This window comes from Natator depressus, chromosome 6, assembly GCF_965152275.1.
Source record: "Natator depressus isolate rNatDep1 chromosome 6, rNatDep2.hap1, whole genome shotgun sequence".
Classification (NCBI taxonomy): Eukaryota; Metazoa; Chordata; order Testudines; family Cheloniidae; genus Natator; species Natator depressus.
In genome coordinates, this window is record NC_134239.1 from 93,893,481 (window position 1) to 93,913,934 (window position 20,454).

At 42.2% G+C, this 20,454-nt stretch overlaps 1 protein-coding gene across 3 annotated transcripts in view; it reads right to left on the bottom strand.

The window, feature by feature from the left end:
- The window catches only part of CEP128 (centrosomal protein 128), a 423,731-nt gene that overhangs the window by 368,624 nt on the left and 34,653 nt on the right, over positions 1–20,454 (bottom strand). For all 3 annotated transcript variants that reach the window (XM_074956067.1, XM_074956068.1, XM_074956066.1), the window contains exon 8: positions 6,343–6,459. In XM_074956067.1, the coding sequence (XP_074812168.1) occupies positions 6,343–6,459 (117 nt within the window). The remainder of the gene's footprint in view (positions 1–6,342; positions 6,460–20,454) is intronic.

The following is a 20,454-nucleotide window of genomic DNA, read 5'->3' on the forward strand; positions in this document are numbered from 1 at the left end:
GGTATCGTTCCTTAATACACAGTCTGGAATTTTCCTCTTCAGCCTGGGACCACCTCTCCCGTTCAAAGTCTTTGTTCTCCAGATGTGTTTCCAGGTGTTGTGAGGTGAGAGAGGACAAATGATTATGTACTTCCCGTCCTTTATAGGTTCTTCCAGCTTGCTGGAAAGAACTTTTGCTATGATATGAGTCAAGCAGTCTCCATTGTCTATGGGCTCTCTCTGAGAGGTCTCCATTGTATACAGTTCCTGAGGTAGTCTTTGAGAATGCGTATTCCGCTTAACGGGCCATCATCTCTGTCTGTCTGCCCCATTGTTGTACCTCAAAGGCTGGTTTTGGGTGTTTCCAATTTACAACATATTTCAGTAACATACACATAGCAAAACTTCGTAACTTCACATACAATGATAGCACATACAATCCAACAGGATATTAACGTTCAACAGATCAAGACTTAAAATGATATCTCACAAGGCATGCTTTGTACAAAACATACCATAATCATATCACCATGGCAAATATGGGATGCCAGGGTGTTGCTTTGGGGTATAGAGTGTTACACCAGTGCATACACATGCAGCTCCAGAGGGCGCTAGAGCTGACCCAATGGATACCACTAAGGGAAAAATCAACAGCAACAGTGCAAGCAGCGTGCACACACCTAGCATGGAACGAACATGAGCAAGCACTCGAAGAACTATTTTGGTTCATACAGTGCCACTGATGCACACAGCATTTTAACAAAATATAAACAGACAAGTCTTTTTGCCAAAGAGCTTGTATTCTCAGTAAGGCAGCAAGTAGTAAGTGAAGATGGACAAGTGGTGTGGGAGCGGGAAGAAGAACTGCTAGAGGATTGCACGTTTTGTTGCTGCTGTAGGCCGAGCTCACTGAACACTCCAGGGACTCCTTGCGTTCCTCCATTCTCATCCACAAATGCCCTGTGTCCCATCATCCCATCCCCCTCTACTTCAAGGACTCCCTGCATCATCCCCATCTCCTCCCTCATATCAGGGCCTCTGTATGCACCCCATTTCCTCCTTTCCTCCACTCCCAAAGTCTTCCATTTCTCTCTTCCCCCCTCCCATTTAGACAAACAGCTTGACAGCATTTCTCTGTTTGTAAGGACTCACAAGATCAGCCAAACAAAGATCATATGATTTTTAATATAAGTTGCATATGCATCATCTTAATGCTAAAAACTAGTTGTGCATATCTATGTTTCTCTTTCTAACTAAAGAAGACAGTTTGGAAAAAAGTTTTCAAGGATGGATTTTAATCAAGTGTTAAATCAGCAAGCAGGAAACCTTGATTTAAGCCATTGATTTTCATCATGTTTTGAATTTGTACTTTTTAGTTCTTTTCCTAAGGGATGGTAGATTCTCATTTGTTGGTAACCATTAAAACAAGTTGATTTACAACTAGATATCCCTATAAACTAAATTTGGTGCTTCTTTTTGCTAACCAGGAGTACAGATGATATCTATAAGACTTTATTTAAGCAATTGTTGCTTTATTTACATTTATTCTGATTTATTTTATATTTATTATTTTAGAAAATGGTGTATGAAGCATGTATGAAGCATATACTAGATGATAGTTAATTTTTTACTTGTAAAATTTGCATCAAGCTCTATTTGGATGGAAATACAAATTCAGCTAAAATGCACAAAACCGGCATTTTTGTATTAAATAAAACTACCTTAAATGTAGTGGTAACCTAAGGAAAAAAGAGTATCAAAAGTTTATCAAAACATGTTTTGCATTTAAAACTAATTGATTTATTAAACAAATGAAGTATTATCTGTAGTTAGGTAATTGAACTGATTATTTCTAGTCACTGTGTCTTTCAAGATTTTAAAACTAGTAGATCTCATCCTCCCCCACTGAGTTTTTAATCAGATTGGTAGAAGAAAACAAGCTTTTCTTCTTTTTCAACTCCCAATTGTTTTTTTAACTTTGAATGAATGAGTGATTGAACTAAACTAGTTGAATAAACTGAAATGAAAAAAAATATTGTTGCTGCATTTGCAGAAGAGGCTACTTCTGTCAAAAGCTGATTTAGTACTTCAGCAGACTCTGGTTCTAGGTGCTTAGGCACCTAGACATTTTTAAAACCTAGTACAAAATATTTTGTGTTTAATCTAAATGATTTTAATAGATTATAAATTTAGGTCTTAATGGCTGTTAATTTCAAATTCAATTTTAAATAGATTTATTTTTAAAAATAAACCTGTATTTAAATTTAAAAAAAATCATCAATTTTCATCTACCCTGCTTCACATGCACAAAATGTTTAAATACTATTAGTAATCATGGTAGCTCAGAAACAAAGGAAACAAATACTACTAGAAAAATAAATTTTAATCATACCAGCCACAACATCATATACAAAGAAACTCAAAAATATGGGTTAACTGTTAAATTTGAAGATGGACAAATATTCCTAATACATTCTACATAACACACACTCATGTCATTTTAAAAAAAAACAATTAATTTAATGACAGCAACATGGTAGAATAAAAATAATAAATTTGAACATTCAAAAATGGAAAACAATCACTGAGAAAAGAAATTAGTCATGTTCAGCTAGGTACTGCAAGTGTGCAATTGCATTTGTTAAATTTAGTATGATGGCTTTTGTAGGATGGTGAAACACTGACAAGTAGTGGCCAGTTGCCTTCATTGCATTTTCTTCAATATTTACCAGCATCAACATTTAAATCTTAAAATGATGTCTCAATTACAAAAGCTGAAAGGCATATTTGAACTGGTTTGATTTAATGAATGTAACTAATATCATTACCTAAATTATACTGTTGCAACTAGTTTAGTAACATACCTTTAAAAACCATCCAGACCCAATATTGAATGGAGACATTTTGGGACAATTAATATTTCTCATTTCAAGGCTCTATTTTTAGTAGCAATATTTTGAAAAGTGTCTTGGAAAACAAAAAGGACTTTTCTTTTATTCATCTGAGAGACAAACTTTTTAAAAACTTCCTGTATGTTTTTCATGCTGTTTTACAAAAGATGATGGGAAAAATTCTGATCCTACTGAAGTCAATGGAAGTTTTACCATGGACTTCAACAGAGCCAGGATTTCACCCAAAGAGTCATATTGATATTCTATAACTCAACCTTTCGAGCAGGTTGATCAGTTAAATAAGAACATTTAAAACTCCTTAGTGAAATTACTAAGTCTATTGTGCCTGAAAGCTTGTAATGAATTCTCATATCTAAATGCACAAATCACAGCTATGAGATCTGGGACTTGCTATATTCTGTGCTGGACCAATGTCAAACACACACCAAACTAAGGATATAGCAAAAGAGTGATTACCCTCCTGCAGGACTGGAAACCAATACTTTATAAGCATATTATGAAGTATTAATATATAATAATAGCAGATTCTGCTAAAATTGACATTTTGGAGAGGCTACTGTAAAATGTTTATTGGCAACTCAATAAAAATACTTTGGGAACTAATAAGTCTTCTCATGAGCTAGCCCTGAACCGGCAGTGACCAGGTGGAAAAGTGCTGATCCCTGACATCTTAAAAAACTAAAACATTCCCACTATTACGTGCCTGACCTTTTGAAACCAATATACACAACACCAAAAAGAAATTTCTCCCTATAAAGGCTGATCTCACCAGGCAGGAGCTTCACCCCAGCTCCAAAGCATGCGCTGCCACACCCAGTCTCAGCCAAGGAGGTTTATTTTCTTAACAATAGTTAACAAAACAAACAGAAAACAATCTTAACTCAATCCTTGGCCTCAGGGCCACCCCTCCAGGCGGTTTCTAGCACTCCAGATCCTGGGAGGTTCCCAGATGCAATCAGCTCTGCTCCTTGTGTGGAGTAGCAGCCACAGGACTGCTTCCCTGGCCCGTTGCTCCAAGGACACACTAGAGGAGCTAGCTCCACTCCTGTGTGGCTTTCCCTTCCTAGGGCTCAACCTGACTCGGTCTTTCCTCTTCCAGCTGTCTACTAGCAGCCCTTTACAGGCGCAGGTATAGCCCAGCCATCTTTAATTAGCTAGATTGGTTTCACCTGCTTTGGTCCAGGGTCATTGGGCTTCATCTATCTACAGGGACCAGCTACCTTGTGACAGATGGTTAAGGTTTTATATGCAATTAGGGGGGATGGCTCTTCCGTACTGGTAACAAGATAAAGAGCCTCTCACTTCAAGTCCAGCCCTGGTCAGCAGTAGCAAAAAGTCAGCACCATCTGCTGGATATTCTGTGGTCTAGTTTAGGAAATAAATTGGGGATCTCAATACAATTTCCAGCTGACAGATGTCCATCACAAAACCTACCACTAATACTGTCATTAATCAGCCGTCTTGTTGTCAGTCTCAACAAAAAAGCCAAAGAATGAGTGAGGCAATTTCTCCAGGAGGCAGTGTATGGAAGCTTGAAATATTGCTGCCTATTCTGTCCACTGTTTTCCCTTGAGTAATCTGAGAAAGAAGAATTCTCAGTTTCCACCTTAGGGGCAATCTTCAGTGAGCTCCATACAGGGAGACCCCTTGGCCTGTCCAGAATCCTACACACTTCCGTGGGGACTACACCCATGCAAAGATCATTTCAGGATTGGGGCCTTTGACAATGAGCCACTACCAATGATCCATCTAACCACTATTTCAAAGCATGAAGTAGGATTAAAGTACTAAAATGCTCTTTTTCAAAATTATTCTCGAATGCATTTTGTCCAAACTGCTGTTTAACTCAGCAAAGTGTTTAGAGATTATATTGTTCTACCTTCACCAGAAGATGCAATAGCATAAAATTTAACATCAGCCATTAAAAGTGCAACAGATTGTTCCGAAGTGCTGCAACAAAGATTATGGAAGCATACATCTTGCTCGGGAAACATACACACAGAACATATTCATCATTAGCAAAACATCAGTCTTCAATTTGAAAATTAATTCCCAACTGTCAAAATGTCCTTAAGGTAAATCATTACTCCTTATAAAGGGCAAAAAAGGAAATGTATTTATGTCAGCAGGTAACAGTACCAAATCATACATCAAACAGTTCTCATTAAACGTATGTCCACAAAATGGACACTAACAAAGTCTGAACACTGATGTATAAATATTTGAAGAATTTTTCTCTCAGAAAATCCTAAGAAATACTTTCCTCTTCTGAGAGCATAAGAATGGCCCTACTGGGTCAGACCAAGGGTCCATCTAGCCCAGTATCCTATCTTCCGACAGTGGCCAGTACCAAGTGCCCCACAGGGAATGAACAGAACAGGTAATCATTAAGTGATCCATCCCCTGTCGCTCATTCCCAGCTTCTGGCAAACAGAGACTAGGGACAGCATTCCTGCCCATCCTAATGAAGCACTCTCACCCACCTCTCATTATCTACAAGGCAGGAAGAGGAGGTAGAAATGTAAAGCTGTTACTGACTTCCAATTGGCAAAGTACTACAAACGTTTTGATAAGCATAACTTTTTTCCCTATTAAAAGAGTATGTTATCTTCTTAAATATGACCATTAAGGAGAATTTCTAGCCCTCTACAAAACAGAAAGTGTCAATATAAATTAATCCACTTCAGTTTCCACTGCAGTGTATAATCCACAGTTGCCTTTTTAAAAGCACACAAGTCGCCCCTTAAAGTGACAAAATATTAAACATTTCATATCAGCAGTGATCCCCATTGTACAGTCAAAAATCGTATTCCAAATCATAGCTCAAACTCTTAGTCAAATCAAAAATTAGAATGCAAAATATTCAGTCTTCCTGGTTTCTCATGTATTAGTTTTGGAAGCAAGCTCCTTGCCTCTCTTTTGTGTATTTTATACATTTTTTAAAGAAAGAGGGGGAAAAAAAGTCAGGGAAAAAATTCTCCTAATTTTCTTTTCTAAAATGAATAATAATTGAGGTCATCTCCTCAGCACTATTCTTGTGGCTCACCAAATTTAATTCACTTTGAGTGCAGATGATTTCACAGCACTGGAAAGGTGGAGTACGTTATATTTAATTGGCCCATAGAACAGTACTCAAAAAGTGATTGCTCACTATTACTAAATAGTTTAATTTTAGAATAAAAAACACAGTACAAACATTTTTAAATGGATCAAACCCAGGAACCAGACTTTTTCTTAGGATCTGCGTGCCACTAACAAGAAACATTTAACACTAGCAACACTGCATCAGGGAATGACAGTCTCTATAGCTTATCACTGTCAGGGGTATATCCAGCAGAGCTAGTTAATGTACGTACTTTTAACCATGGAAAAGCGACACCTGACCCCTTTCTTCCTTGTCTGAGCCAGGCTCACAAGTACAGCAAGAAATTAACGTAACTATCTTGCATACCTCCTGCAACTGCACAGACATATGTCCTAGTTGGTCCTGGCGTCTTTCTACCAGCTGCCTTTCTGTGCGCATTTCTTGTTCTATCTCTTGAAGTCTTCTCTCTACCCGCTCTGACACCTTCACACACAAAAAAAAATTAGGAATTAGAAATTTCTTCCACATATCAAAAGGATTTTTTTTTTTTTGAGTGGAGGGGTGTAGGAGAAGAAAAGGAAGACAGTTTATAAAATAGGATTTGAAAGTTGATGGAAAATAAACTGCCTTGAGGAGCATTCTTACTCAAAATCACAAAGATTCAAAATGGAATGAGACCCGTTATCTTGCCAGTCTACCCTATTCTGATCACTGCAGAATTTGTCTCTGTAGTATATGTACCTATGCTTTGACCAGTCAAGTGTTAAATATCTCTAGTGATGGAGCTTCCACCTTTTTCAGCATGGTCCAGACAACAGGGCACTGAACTGGGATGCAGGAGCCCTGAGCTCTACTCCTAGCTCTGTCACTAGCCCAATTAAACTTGTGCAAGTCACCTAACCTCTGTGCCTCAATTTCTTCACCTGTAAAATGTCGATAATGATACTAATCTCCTTTGTAAAGTGCTTTGAGATCTACTGCTGAAAAGCTCTGTAGAAGAGGTAGGTCTCATCATCACTGAATATCAGAGTTTATTAAACCATCAGTGAATATCACCGTTTATTAAACTTCACTAGGTCAGCACTAATATGAATACACAAATCATTTGCTACAACAACTGGCTTCCCTCTTGGATCACAGGTACAGTAACTGGAAATGAAACTAAAATGAAATAATTCTATGGTATCTTCAATTGAATCCACTAGCAGAGAGCACCCTCTAGTGAGCTATGTGGATTCAATCTGCAATGAAATTTGATGTCATGACTACATAGTTTATTTTTTACAATTCTCTATAATTGTAGTGAATACAGAACATAAGGCTTAAAAATGTGTTTTACAAGCACCAGATTAACAAAATACTATTCTGTAACTATCAATTTCCTGTTAAGTGATCAGCTAAAGGTTAGACAAGGTGGGTAAGGTAATATCTTGTATTGGGCCAACTTCTGTTGGTGAGAGAATGATGTTGGTTCAATAAAAGATACTACCTCACCCACCTTTTCTCTCCAATATCCTGGGACCAACATGGCTAAAACTATATGGCATACAGCTAAAAGTTAATCAGCTAAGAATAAAGTCAAGAAAAACTACATCTTTTAAAGAATTTTGTTGCAAGGACACAAATGCTGAGATTGATAGGATATTCTCCATCAGTATGGGAGAGAAAATGATATAGTTTTAGAAACTATGGAAGCAATAACATTCACCCTCACCAAAAAAAATAAGATTAAAGTAGCTCTGGAAAGCTCTGAAGACTCCAAATGACATATACAGTAACACATGTTAAGGTTTCATTCATTAACTGGCCCTATGTACTCTTAAAGTGAACTCCAAAAATGTCTTCTTTTTTTAAATAAAGATGTAACAGATTAGCTACTTTATTAACAGAATATTTTCTATTTGAGGGCTTTATTGGTTCTGGTTTAAGACTACTGATTTTGTTTTTGGAGAAGCATGTGCTGTGGAATTACGAGCTGACTCCAATATTTAAATTATACAGGTCCTAGGGATTACTGTTGTCTCCTGCATAGAAGTTGCAGAGAATACATTCAATAATTTTCATTTGTTCTCCCTCTGACATGGTATATTGCTAACAAAAGTGCTTCCACTATTAGGATGAGATTATTTGCAAGCTTCTGGGTCAGAGGATTTAGATCAAGGGTGGGCAAACTTTTTGGCCCAAGGGCCACATCAGGGTTGTGAAACTGTATGGAGGGCCGGGTAGGGAAGGCTGTGCCCCCGCAAACAGCCTGGCCCTCACCCCCTATCCGCCCCCACCCATGTCCTGCCCCCTGACTGCCCCCCTCAGAACCCCCAACCCATCCAACCCCCCCTGCTCCTTGTCCCCTGACAGCCCCCACCCCTATCCAACCCCCCCACACCCCTTAGCCACACCCCCCGCCCCCTGACAGGCCCCCCCGGGACTCCCACGCCTATCCAACCCCCCCTGCTCCCCATCCCCTGACCGCCCCCTCCCAGAACCTCCGCCCCCTGCTCCCTGTCCCCTGACTGCCCCCCCCAGGACCCCCTGCCCCTTATCCAACCCTCCCTTCCACTCCCCCCCTTACCATGCCGCTCAGAGCAGCAGGAACTCACAGCCCCATCGCCCGGCCGGAGCCAGCCACACCACCGCGCTGCCCGGCAGCAGCGGCAAGCCAGAGTGCTGGTGGCACGGCAAGCTGAGGCTGCCGCGGGGGGGGAAACAAGACAGAAGGGGAGGAGCCGGGGGCTAGCCTCCCCGGCCTGGAGCTCAAGGGCTGGGCAGGACAGTTCCGCGGGCTGTAGTTTGACCACCTCTGATTTAGATGCACTGACCTGGTCATAGTCTGCCAGAGAAGACCCCAACGTGCTCTGTCTTCAAAATTTACTTTGCAGTGTTACCATTAGTAAATGGAGCTAGCTAGCTGCTGCCTTTTTTTTTTTTTTTTTGGCACGCTAAACTTCTGCTACAAATAATTTACTGAAAGTAGGAAAATCCAGATGTACTTATAATATTTGCATGTCTCTTGCTCAAAGTCTCAAAGTTTACACTAGTCCTTGAAATATCTCTGAATTGTCCCCAAGTTTTTCCCCCTCATGAAAAGCTGATGAGAGGGAAAAAGACGTGTCCAATATCAAACAGCTAGTGTGTGTGACACATCCAGGAAAAGAACCAAGGTTTGAGTCCCAGTCCTTTAACCACTAAACCAGTGCTACCTCCCATGTGTTGAATGTTATACAATACATATACATGAAAATATTTGCTGTGTAATTAGACAGATTAGATAGCTAAGCATACTGATAAAAGGTCTGACTGCTGGATTTATTTATATTCTTGGTCAGCAGAATTCTGTAATACTTTAAAGGCCCATTCTATTGAAAGGCCCTATTGAATTCTGTAAGAGGAAATGTGACTTCTACAGTTTGTTTTTCCTTTGGGTTTATAATGATAATGATGATGATGATAATGGTTAATTTACAGAGCCTGGATATGTTCTTTCAAAAAAAACAAAACAAAACAAAAAAAAAACAACTATCATCCATGAACGAGAGGTAAAGCATAATACACAGAGCCAGATTCTGTCCTCAGGTACATATGCATACAACACCCATAGACTTAATCAAGAATGATTAATTACTACAAATTAGCAAGTACAAACAAAAATTAAAAGAACCATGTGTTACACAATGTTTCAGTTTTTATTTTGACAACTGCAGCTTAGTTGTAATTATATTTATAATACTTCACAATATGCTAATAAATGTTCTGTAATATAGTTTGCAAAAATAATGAAGGCTTACAGTATTTATGAGACACCTCAGTTCAGCATTATCCTTGCTGGGAACTGGAGAATGAATGCTCTAACTTTTTTAGAATGGTTTATAAAGTGTGCAAATTAACAGGGTTGTGACACTGCACCCCATATTCTTCATAGTGATTTATTATGATACGATTATTACCTAATTATGATTCATTTTATGCATAGGGTTGCCAACCCTCCAGGTTTGCTAGGAGTCTTCTAGAATCAGGCTCTATCTCCTGGAGGCTACTGAAGCCAAACCAGGAGATTTTAGGCTGCTAAAAGTCCGCTGGTACAGCGGGGCTAAGGCAGGCTCCCTGCCTGCCCTGGCCCTGTGCTGCTCCTGGAAGCGGCTGGCTTGTCCCTGCAGCCCCGGGAGTGGGAGGGTTGCGGGGGGTCTCCATGCGCTGCCCGCGCCCCGATCACCAAGTCCACAGCTCCCATTGGCCAGGAACTGTGGCCAATGGTAGCTGCGGGGGCGGAGCCTCCAGGCAGGGGCAGCACATGGAGCCCCTTACCCTCCCCAGGGGCCACAGAGACATGACGGCCGCTTCTAGGAGCGGCACAGGGCCAGGGCAGGCAGGGAGCCTGCCTTAGCCCTGCTGCGCCGCTGACCAGGAGCCGCCCGAGCTAATCACCACCCGGCCAGAGCCCGTACCCCTCACCCCCTCCCACACCTCAACCCCCTGCCCCAGCCCTGAGCCCTCTCTTGCACCTAAACTCTCTCCCAGAGCCTGCACCCCCTTCTGCACTCAAACTCTCTCCAAGAGCCCGCACCCCATCCTGCACCCCAACACCCTACCCCAGCCCTGAGCCCTCTCCTGCACCCAACCTCCCTCCCAGGGCTTACACCTCACACCCCCTCCTGCACCCGAACCTGCTGCCTCAGGCTCAGACTGAAGCCCTCTCCCACACACTGAACCTCTCGGCCCCAGCCCAAAGCCCGCACCCCCTCCCAACCAGGTGAAAATGAGTTAGGGTGGGAAACAGCAAGTGATGGAGGGAGGGGGGATGGAGTGAGCAGGGCAGGGCCTCAGAGAAGGGGCGGGGTAGGGGGTGGGGCAAGGGTGTTTGGGTTTGTCTTATTAGACAGTTGGCAACCCTATTTATGCCAAATAAGTCATGTGAGGTATCATTGGAAAAGTTATGATTTGCTGAATATGGATTATCCTATTTTATGAATGCATCATTTTTGTATCAGAAAGTTATGAATACTGCCTGTCATAAATATAAAGGGAAAGGTAACCAACTTTTGGTACACAGTGCTATAAAATCCCTCCTGACCAGAGGCAAAGTCCTTTTACCTGTAAAGGGTTAAGAAACTCAGGTAACCTGGCTGGCACCTGACCCAAAATGACCAATGAGGGGACAAGATACTTTCAAATCTGGAGGTGGGGGAAAGGCTTTTGTCTGTCTGTCTGATACCTTTGCAGGGAACAGATCAAGGTTGCAAGCTCTCCAACTCCTGTAAAGTTAGTAAGTAATGTAGCTAGAAAATGCGTTAGGTTTTCTTTGTTTTGGCTTGTAAATTCACTGTGCTGGAGGAAATGTGTATTCCTGTTTTTGTGTCTTTTTGTAACTTAAGGTTTTGCCTAGAGGGATTCTCTATGTTTTGAATCTGACTGCCTGTATGATTATCTTCCATTCTGATCTTACAGAGTTGTTTTGTTTTTTTTTTGTTCTTCTAATAAAGTTCTGTTTAAGAATCTCATTGGGTTTTTTGGGTCTTAAAAATCCAAGGCTGATTTGTTTATTCTCAAGCCTCCCCAGGAAAGGGGGTGTAAGGGCTTGGGGGAATATTTGGGGGAAATAGGAATTCAAAGTGGTCCTTTCCCTGTTCTTTGTCTAAATCACTTGGTGGTGGCAGCATACTGTTCAAGGACAAGGCAAAGTTTGTGCCTTGGGAAAGTTTTTAACCTAAGCTGGTAAAAGTAAACTTAGGGGGGGTCTTTCATGCGGGTCCCCACATCCGTACCCTAGAGTTCAGAGTAGGGAGGGAACCCTGACACTGCCAATGTAACTATATTTCAAATGTAGTTACACCTGGGTAATGCCCACTAGACAAGATGCTTTCAGTCTAGATAGTGGATAGGGAAGGGCCTATTCAGGGCAATGGGCCATTAGGAAAAAACATAGGCCTTAGGAGAAGCTTAAATCCCACCTGGGGAGCCTTCCTGAAAACGCTACAGGTAGCCTCTAAGTAATGGCTGCTATGACTCTACAAGGACATGTGATGAGACCACATGTCTCTAGACTCCATCTTGGGATGTCAGTATTTTTCCATAGACCAGTCTGGGAACCAAGCTTTGGGAACAAGCTTTTGAGCCATATGCAAAAGCTATATAAGGCAGGGAGTGATCTCATCTGGGGTTCTTCACTCCCCACACAAGAAGACTCCTGAAAAACACCCGAGGAACAAAGACTGAACTGAGGGAAGTGCTGGACCCAAGCTAAAGGGATTTCTAGCCTGTGAATGAAAACACCTGGAGAGTCCAAGCTGTAAAGCAAGTGCAGCTTGCCCCTTGTATCATCTCTTTGGTTAAGAATAGCAGATTCTCACCCTCTCTATTTAGTATATTAAGCTTAGTTTACGTTTTTTGTTTATTTGCTAGGTAATCTGCTTTCATCGGTTTTCTATGACTTATAAACCACGTAAAATCTATCTTTTGTACTAAATAAACTTGTTTTTTCTTTATCTAAACCAGTGAGTTGGAGTGAAGTGTGTGACAATCATAACTCAGGGCAAAGGCTGTTGCATATTCCTCTCCACATTGAGGGAGGGGGCAAATTTTATGAATTATACAGTTCCCTGTATAGCGCATGACGGTATAATTTTGGGTTTATACTTCAGAGGGGTGCACACCTGCGGAGCTGGGAGTTGCCTTAACTGTAGCCTTCCTATGCAGGGGCTGGTCAGCGAGCCTGCATGTAACTGCAGATGGGTATGTTCCTACCTGTATGTGTGCTGGTGAGATTGCAGGCCAGAGGGCTTTGCAGTTTGTCACAGCAGTACAGTATGAGAGAGAGCCCAGGCTGGTGGATCAGGGTGCTCAGTGGTACCCCAGTTCCACATGGCACGCCGGGGGGAACCCGGCGCAGAGATAAGAAGCTTGTTTTAGTACTTTTTAAAAATTAAAAAGTTAAAAAATTAGCTTGTGGATACCGTCTAAAGCAGGAAGCACCTTTTTGAAGCTGCCACCTCATCTCTTCTCTGTATTATACCTTGCAAGAGAACTAAGTTTATAGGGGAAAAAAACATAGGATTTGGGGTGAGTGAGAGGCTCCCCTGTATTAGCACCTTTGAATAAAATAGTGTTCAACTCTCAGATAAGTCCACAAATCACCTTTAATTTCTTGGTTATGTACTGCCATGAGACTCAAGAGACCAATTCTTAATTTTGCCACCAACTTCCTGTGAGACTTTGGGCGAAATCATTCAATCTCCTTCTGCCTCAAATCCACATCTGTAACATGGGAATAATATTACTTCTCTACCTCCCAGGGTATTGAAGGATAAACTCAGTAATGTTTGTCAGCGGCTCGGATACCAAGACGACGGAGGCTATAAGTACAATCAGAAAATTTATCTGTTATCCTTGCACCATTAAAGAGCTGCTTTCATCTCATGGAACACTTTGAAAAACATTCCATCAGAAAACTCATTCATGTATCTCAGTTCATTCACATTCTCTGCACTTCTCTTCCCTTTTGCTTTATCTTTAAGGAGGTTTTCATGGAATGGAGTTTGCTATTTTGAAGATTTCATCCACTCCTATTTATTCCCTATTACAGTTGAAACCCTGTCCTCATTAAATGAGTTGCTTGCTAAGCATAGGATAGCGAGAACAACAAACTGATTACTCCACATAAGGATGAAACAGCAAAAGTAAGGGGAATTTGGAAAAAAATGAAAGCTTGTTTTCATGCAACTGTTTCAAAACAAGATATTTTCCATTTAAGTGTAAGCTCCTCTTTAAAGGAAAAGTTACTGTACACAATAGTAGACATTTCTCTGGAAGGGAAACTTGAGGTGTTTTCTAATGGGAATGTTGCAATAAATATTTAAGATCCACTGAAGTAAGACATTAAATTATGAGAACAAAGAAAACCTGTGTATTAAACAAAGGGATCCAGGAATCTTATTCTGATGACCCATTAATGATAAAAGAAATTTAGTCTTCCACTGGTCAAAAGGTTGGTCTGATGTCTTTCCAGCCCTTTGAACATGATGTCACTAGGGAGAATATACATCACTTCTAACCCCAAATAAGTTTTTATAATGTCAACCATTACTGTGGCATCCTAGCACTTTCCACAAGAAGTGAACATCAAATTCTCTATTCCAGCCCAGCCAAGGGAAAAAAGCTTCAAGTTGTTAGACTGTTTTAAAAAAATATGAAGGGTGAGTATTCTAATGTATCATTAGTTATTGCTGAGGGCTACTGCAGAAAAGTCACCTCAAGTCAAAGGGCAGGTTTTGCATTTAGTTCTGAATGCAGTAAAGTTAGTGGTTATTCTTATTTCATTTAGCAGCAAATGTCATGGTTCCACTCCATTTCCTGTGAAAAAAACAGTAAGTCACTTACCCATACAGTAACTGTTGATAAATGAAATGTATTGTGCACATATATGTTCCACTGCAAGTGTAGTTGCACCCAAATGCACTCGAGACTAAGACTTTTGCCAGCATGCACCCCTGCTCAACTTGTGCTCCTGGGTGAGAGCATAGAAGGGTCACATCTGCCACTTCTCTCTCCATTCCTTCACACTGCTTTATTTAATGTCCAAAGTAGAAGGGAAGGTGAGTAGGTAGTGGAATGTATATATGTAGAACACATCTCAAAGAACCACACTTACAGTACAGGTAAGGAACAGTTTTTTCTCTTCAATTGATTGTGCACATATTCATGCCATTGCAGGTGACTCATCTGAAGTCCCTCCACTTGAAGGGAGCTGCTAATCATCTGAACAGAGATTGTAAAACCAAGTTGTTGACTTGGACAAGAATCTAGAGGCTTGAGTCATGGTAAAATGTCTGGAAAAGTTACGTACAGATGACTGCATTGCTGATTTGAAGATATCCACTACATGGATGTTGCAGGTCTTGTCTACACTCAAGGGAAAACTCGATCTAAGCTATGCAATGAGAGTTATGTGAATAGTGTAACTCAAATCAACGTAGCTTAGATCTACTTAGGGTCCACACTATACGACGTCGACAGGAGATGCTCTCCCGTCGACTCCCCTTACTCTTCTCGATCAGGTGGAGTACAGGAGTCGATGGGAGAGCGATTGGCAGTCAATTTAATGGGTCTTCACTAGACCCACTAAATCGACAGCCAATGCATCAATCGCCACAGCGTCAATCCTCCAATAAGTGTAGACAAGCCCTCAGAAAAGCTAATGAAGTACACTGAGCTCTGGTACAGTGAGTTGCTATCCTTGGTGCAGGAGAGACTTTAGCATGGTCATAGCACAGCTTAATGTAGTCAGTAATCCAGTGAGAAATACACTGAACTGTTACCGCTTGATCGCTAAATCTTCCAGTGTAGGCAACAAAAAGCCTGGGAGAGGCTCTAAAGGACTTAATATGATCCAAATAGAATGCCAAAGCCCCGTGAATGTTTAAAGTGCAGAGCTTGTCTTCAGCTTTGGAAAAAATATGAATAGTGAGAGTCAGGTGGAAAGCTATTATCTTGGGCATAAACTTTGGGTTTGGCCTAAAAGAAATTGTGTCTTTGAAAGACTGTGAAAGGAGGATCCACTAAAAAAAAAAAAAAACAAAGTTCTAAAACTGTCCTTGCAGAAGAGATTGCCACCAGAAACACCATTTTCATAGACAAGGAAGACAGTGACATTCTCACTACAAGTTCAAAGGGATAACCGATTAATCTAGAGAGGACTAGGTTGAGGTCCCATAACAGTACTGGATCATAAGAACATAAGAAGGGCCATGCTGGGTCTGACCAAAGATCCATCTAGCCCAGTATCTTGTCTTCCAACAGTGGCAAATGCCTGATGTGTCAGAGGTAATGAACAGAACAGGAAAGTTATCTAGTTTTTTTTTAACCCTGTTATAGTCCTGGCCTTCAAAACATCCTCTAGCAAAGAGTTCCACAGGTTGATTGTGCATTGTGTGAAGAAATACTTCCTTTTGTTTGTTTTAATCCTGCTGTCTCTTAATTTCATTTTGTGATCCCTAGTTCTTGTGTTATGAGAAGAAGTATATAACACTTCCTTATTTACTTGCTCCACACCAGTCATGATTTTATAGACCTTTACATATCTCCCCCGCAGTCATCTCTTTTCGAACCTGAAAAGGCCCAGTCTAATTCCTCATATGGAAGCTGTTCCATACCCCAATCATTTTTTTTTGCCCTTTTCTTTACCTTTTCCAATTCCAATATATATATTTTTGAGATGGGGTGACCACATCTGCATGCAGTATTCAAATGTGGGCATTCAAATGGACTTATAAAGAGGCAATATGATATTGTCTGTCTTATTATCTATCCCTTTCTTAATGATTTCCAACATTGTTAACTTTTTTGATTGCCGCTGTACATTGAGTGGATGTTTTCAGAGAACTATCCACAGTGACTCCATGATCTCTTTCTTGAATGGTAACAGCTAATTTAGGCCCCAATCATTTTATATGTATAGTTGGGATTATGTTTTCCAGTGTGCATTACTTTGCATTTATCAACAGTGAATTTCATCTGCCATTTTGTTGCCCAGTCACCCAGTTTTGTGAGAGCCCTTTGTAACTCTTCGCAGTCTGCTTTGGACTTAACTATCTTGAGTAGTTTTGTATCATCTGCAAATCAGACACAGATGGGTAGATGTAGCATCTGTAAATAATCTGTAGATGTTGACTAGACCCTTCAGAAATTTGGAAACCAGAGGGATGAGATAAAATGGAAAATCCATCCACTGGCAGATGAAGAGCAGATATGGAAGCCAGGTAGGCCATCTGAAAGGCTGGATGATTTTAGGTGCAAATAGACCAGTATGAGTCTAACCTTTGTGTGGTGGGGAGATGGTTTTGATGGGGCACCTGCCCCACATTGGCCGGTTAGGGGTAAATAGCCCTGAAGCGGTTAAACAGAGCCAAGAGGAAAAAGTCCGCAAGGAGCACCCAGTCAGGGCTGGGAAGGCCCATATAACAAGAGCTGCAGGGCAGAATAAATTCAGTAGCTGCCTGGAACTCAAGGAGGGAGGACCAGGCTCCTAGCAGGAGGAAAAAGTGCCAGCACCCTGGTCAGAGCTGTGCTGCCTACAGGGATCAGGGAAGCTAGAGAGAGCTCCTGGCTAGCTGCTAAGACTGGCAGGCTGAAGCCCTGAGGTAAGGGCGAAGAAGGTGCTGGGGGCCGCAGGGAAGTGGCCCAGGGAAATGAACTGAGGAGTCGGAGGGGACGCAGCAAGTGGTGGCCACCTGCAGGGTCTCTGGGCTGGGACCCAGAGTAGTGGGGGGGGGGGCCTAGGTCTCCCCCGCCCCCACTCACCACTGAGGAAGTGGCTGGACTGAGGGACTGTGATACTGTCCCCCAGAAGGAGGTACAGAGAGTGTGGCACAGCTGGAGGGCTGTGTCCTGAAGAAGACACCACAGTCTTTAGAGCGACACAGGTCCAGGAGCAGAAGTGACAGCAGTGAGACACCACCAGAAGAGGGGGGTGTGCTGGCTAGCAGAGCTAATCCCTGGGACAGCCAGCAGGAGGAACCGCAGTGGTGAGTGCACCCCATCACATATGGTGGAAAACATGTGTATTCAGTTGCCCTTGAGGGAAGGGGACTGAGTGAGGGACTCAGAGACTGCTACCCCTGATACAAGGGGAATTTGAAAGACTGAGAGACAGTAAAGGTGGAGAGACAATGAATCCGCATTGGGCATGTTTTGCCAAGAGCTCATATACCCTCCCAGACTGGACTCCAGAGTCGGTGACCCTGTGAAAAGGAGCTGACAAGCAGCAAGGGCAGCTTCAGGCCCTGCTGTTGCAAGTACTCCAGATGCAACAGAGACAGTGGGAGACACAGGAGTGCTTGCAGGCCTACATGATCCAGCTAGCTGAGCAGCAGCTCTATATACTTAAGCTCCTGTGGGAGCGGGTCCACAGAGGCCGCAGCGAACGAAAGGGGAAGCAACACACCAGGGCCAGGAGACCTGTGGCTGAGCCAACTGACTGTTATGCCAGTAGGCAGCAAGGACACTGGAAGGGAGAATGCCCCTACCAGGATGGGAGACAGAAGCCTCTCCCAGAGATTGGGAAGAAGCAAGAGCCCAAGAGAGTCCCACCTGTGAGGAGAACAGAAAGGGAATGGGCATGTTGGACCTGTGGGCAGCAAGGGCACCTGCAGAGGGAGTGCCCGGACCGCAGGTACAGGATCAAAGCTAACCCAGAGGAAGGGCTGAGCAAGAGAAGGACAATGGGAGGCCCCTGACCCAGGGGAGGCGAAGAGGTTGCTTTCAGTGCCACAAGGAGGGCCATATATAGAGGCTCCCGTAGAAGAAGGCAGGGTAGAAAAGGGGTGTCTGGGAGCCAGTCTGGGTCAGAGACTGCCCAGATGGATGTGGTAGTGATGACCATGGACCTGGTGGGGAGCCAGCTGCCAGCAGGGGGTAGTATGGAGGTACTGAAAAACATGATTTGGATGAAGAGGACCCAGACGGACAAGGGAACCCACACTGGAGCAGAACAGGCCACGATAGGGACTCAGACCCTAAAGGAGGGAGGCAGATTGCTCCTCCTACTGAAGAGCCTGAGGCAGGAGAGGGACATCCTGTGGGCACAGCTGCGTGGGAAGCAGGGAAGGTAATATCCCCCCTGTGACAGTTGGTCTTAATGGGGAGGGTGTATGATGGGGCACCTGCACCACACTGGCCTGTTAGGAGTTAACAGAACCCTAGGGGAGCTGTGCAAAAAGCAGCCAATAGGAAAGGAGCTGCGAGGAGCATCCAATCAGGGCCTTACTAATGAATGACCCTTCCACAAACCAGAGTTTATTTTTGCATCTTTTATTTAGGTTGTGATCCTTCTGAAATAAGCTAAAAAAATTCATTTTCTCCCCTCATAATAATCAAGTTTAATATGCTTTTGTATCACACTCAATTGGACAGTATCAAGGCAGCTAATGATCTCAAAGTCTCCCTGTGATGTTACACCTTTGCAATATTGATTATTTATTACCACATACTGTAAGGCATAAAATCCTTATAACAGCAACATCCTAAGCACATTAAATGATTATTTTGAAAGGACAGCTCAGTTAAAAAGGGTAACTGACACACAAGTTGACTCTGGAGAAAGAAAAATGTACTTTTAATCATAAAAAATTATTATTTTTAGAGCTTTAGAAGGATATTTTGTTTGCTGAAAAATGCTGCTACTAATGCTCAGACTACAGCACTGCCAGCTTTCTCCAGGATAATTTATTGTGAATTAACAGAAAAAAATACCCCAAACAATTGTAAAATGCTCCTGTGACGGGTTGGATCACAGAAATCCCTTTGGGACTGCCACCTGATGTGCCTCGACTACCTCTGAGCCTGTTTTCCCTGCCAGCTTGGGACTTCAGTCCCTTGCCTGGTTTGAGCCAGACATGCTTGCGTGCTGCAAACATACATCCAAGTCTGAACCACGTCCCCCACAAGCTGCAGGCTTAACTGAAAACAGCTTAAGAAGCGTTCCCGTCTCCAGCACTCAGACACCCAACTCCCAATGGGGTCCAAACTCCAAATAAATCTGTTTTACCCTGTATAAAGTTTATACAGGGTAAACTCATAAATTGTTCGCCCTCTATACACTGATAGAGAGAAATGCACAGCTGTTTGCCCCACCCCCCCAGGTATTAATACATACTCTGGGTTAATTAATAAGTAAAAAGTGATTTTATTAAATACAAAAAGTAGGATTTTAAGTGGTTCCAAGTAACAACAGACAGAACAAAGTGAATTACCAAGCAAAGTAAAATAAAACATGCAAGTCTAAGCCTAGTACAGTAAGAAAACTGAATACAGATAAAATCTCACCCTCAGACATGTTTCAATAAGCTTCTATCACAGACTGGACGCCTTCCCAGTCTGGGCACAATCTTTTCCCCTGGAACAGTCCTTGTTCAAGCTCAGGTGGTAGCTACGGGATTTCTCATAGTGCAGTCCCCTTTGTTCTGTTCCACCCCCTTATATGTCTTTTGCACAAGGCGGGAATTCTTTGTCCCTCTCTGGGTTCTCACCCCTCCTTCTAAATGGAAAAGCACCAAGTTAAAGATGGATTCCAGTTCAGGTGACATGATCACGTCACTGTAAGACTTCATTATCCACTTGCCAGCACACAGGTGGACAGGAAGACTTACAAGTAAACAGAGCCATCTACAGTCAGTTGTCCTAGTTGATGGGAGCCATCAAGATTCCAAACCATCATTAATGGCCCACACTTTGCATAATTACAATAGGCCCTCAGTTATATTTCATATTTCTAGTTTCAGATACAAGAGTGATACATTTATACAACTAGCATAATCACAATCAGCAAATCATAGACACCTTACACAACAACCTTTGTACAATATTTGCTGCAAATATATAACAGTGGTTGCACCAATGATCTATGTGGTCACAGGTTATATTAATAACGTCACAGCCCCCATTTAGTTCAGCTAGCAAGGATCTGAGGGATGAAATGCTACATTTTTGCTACAC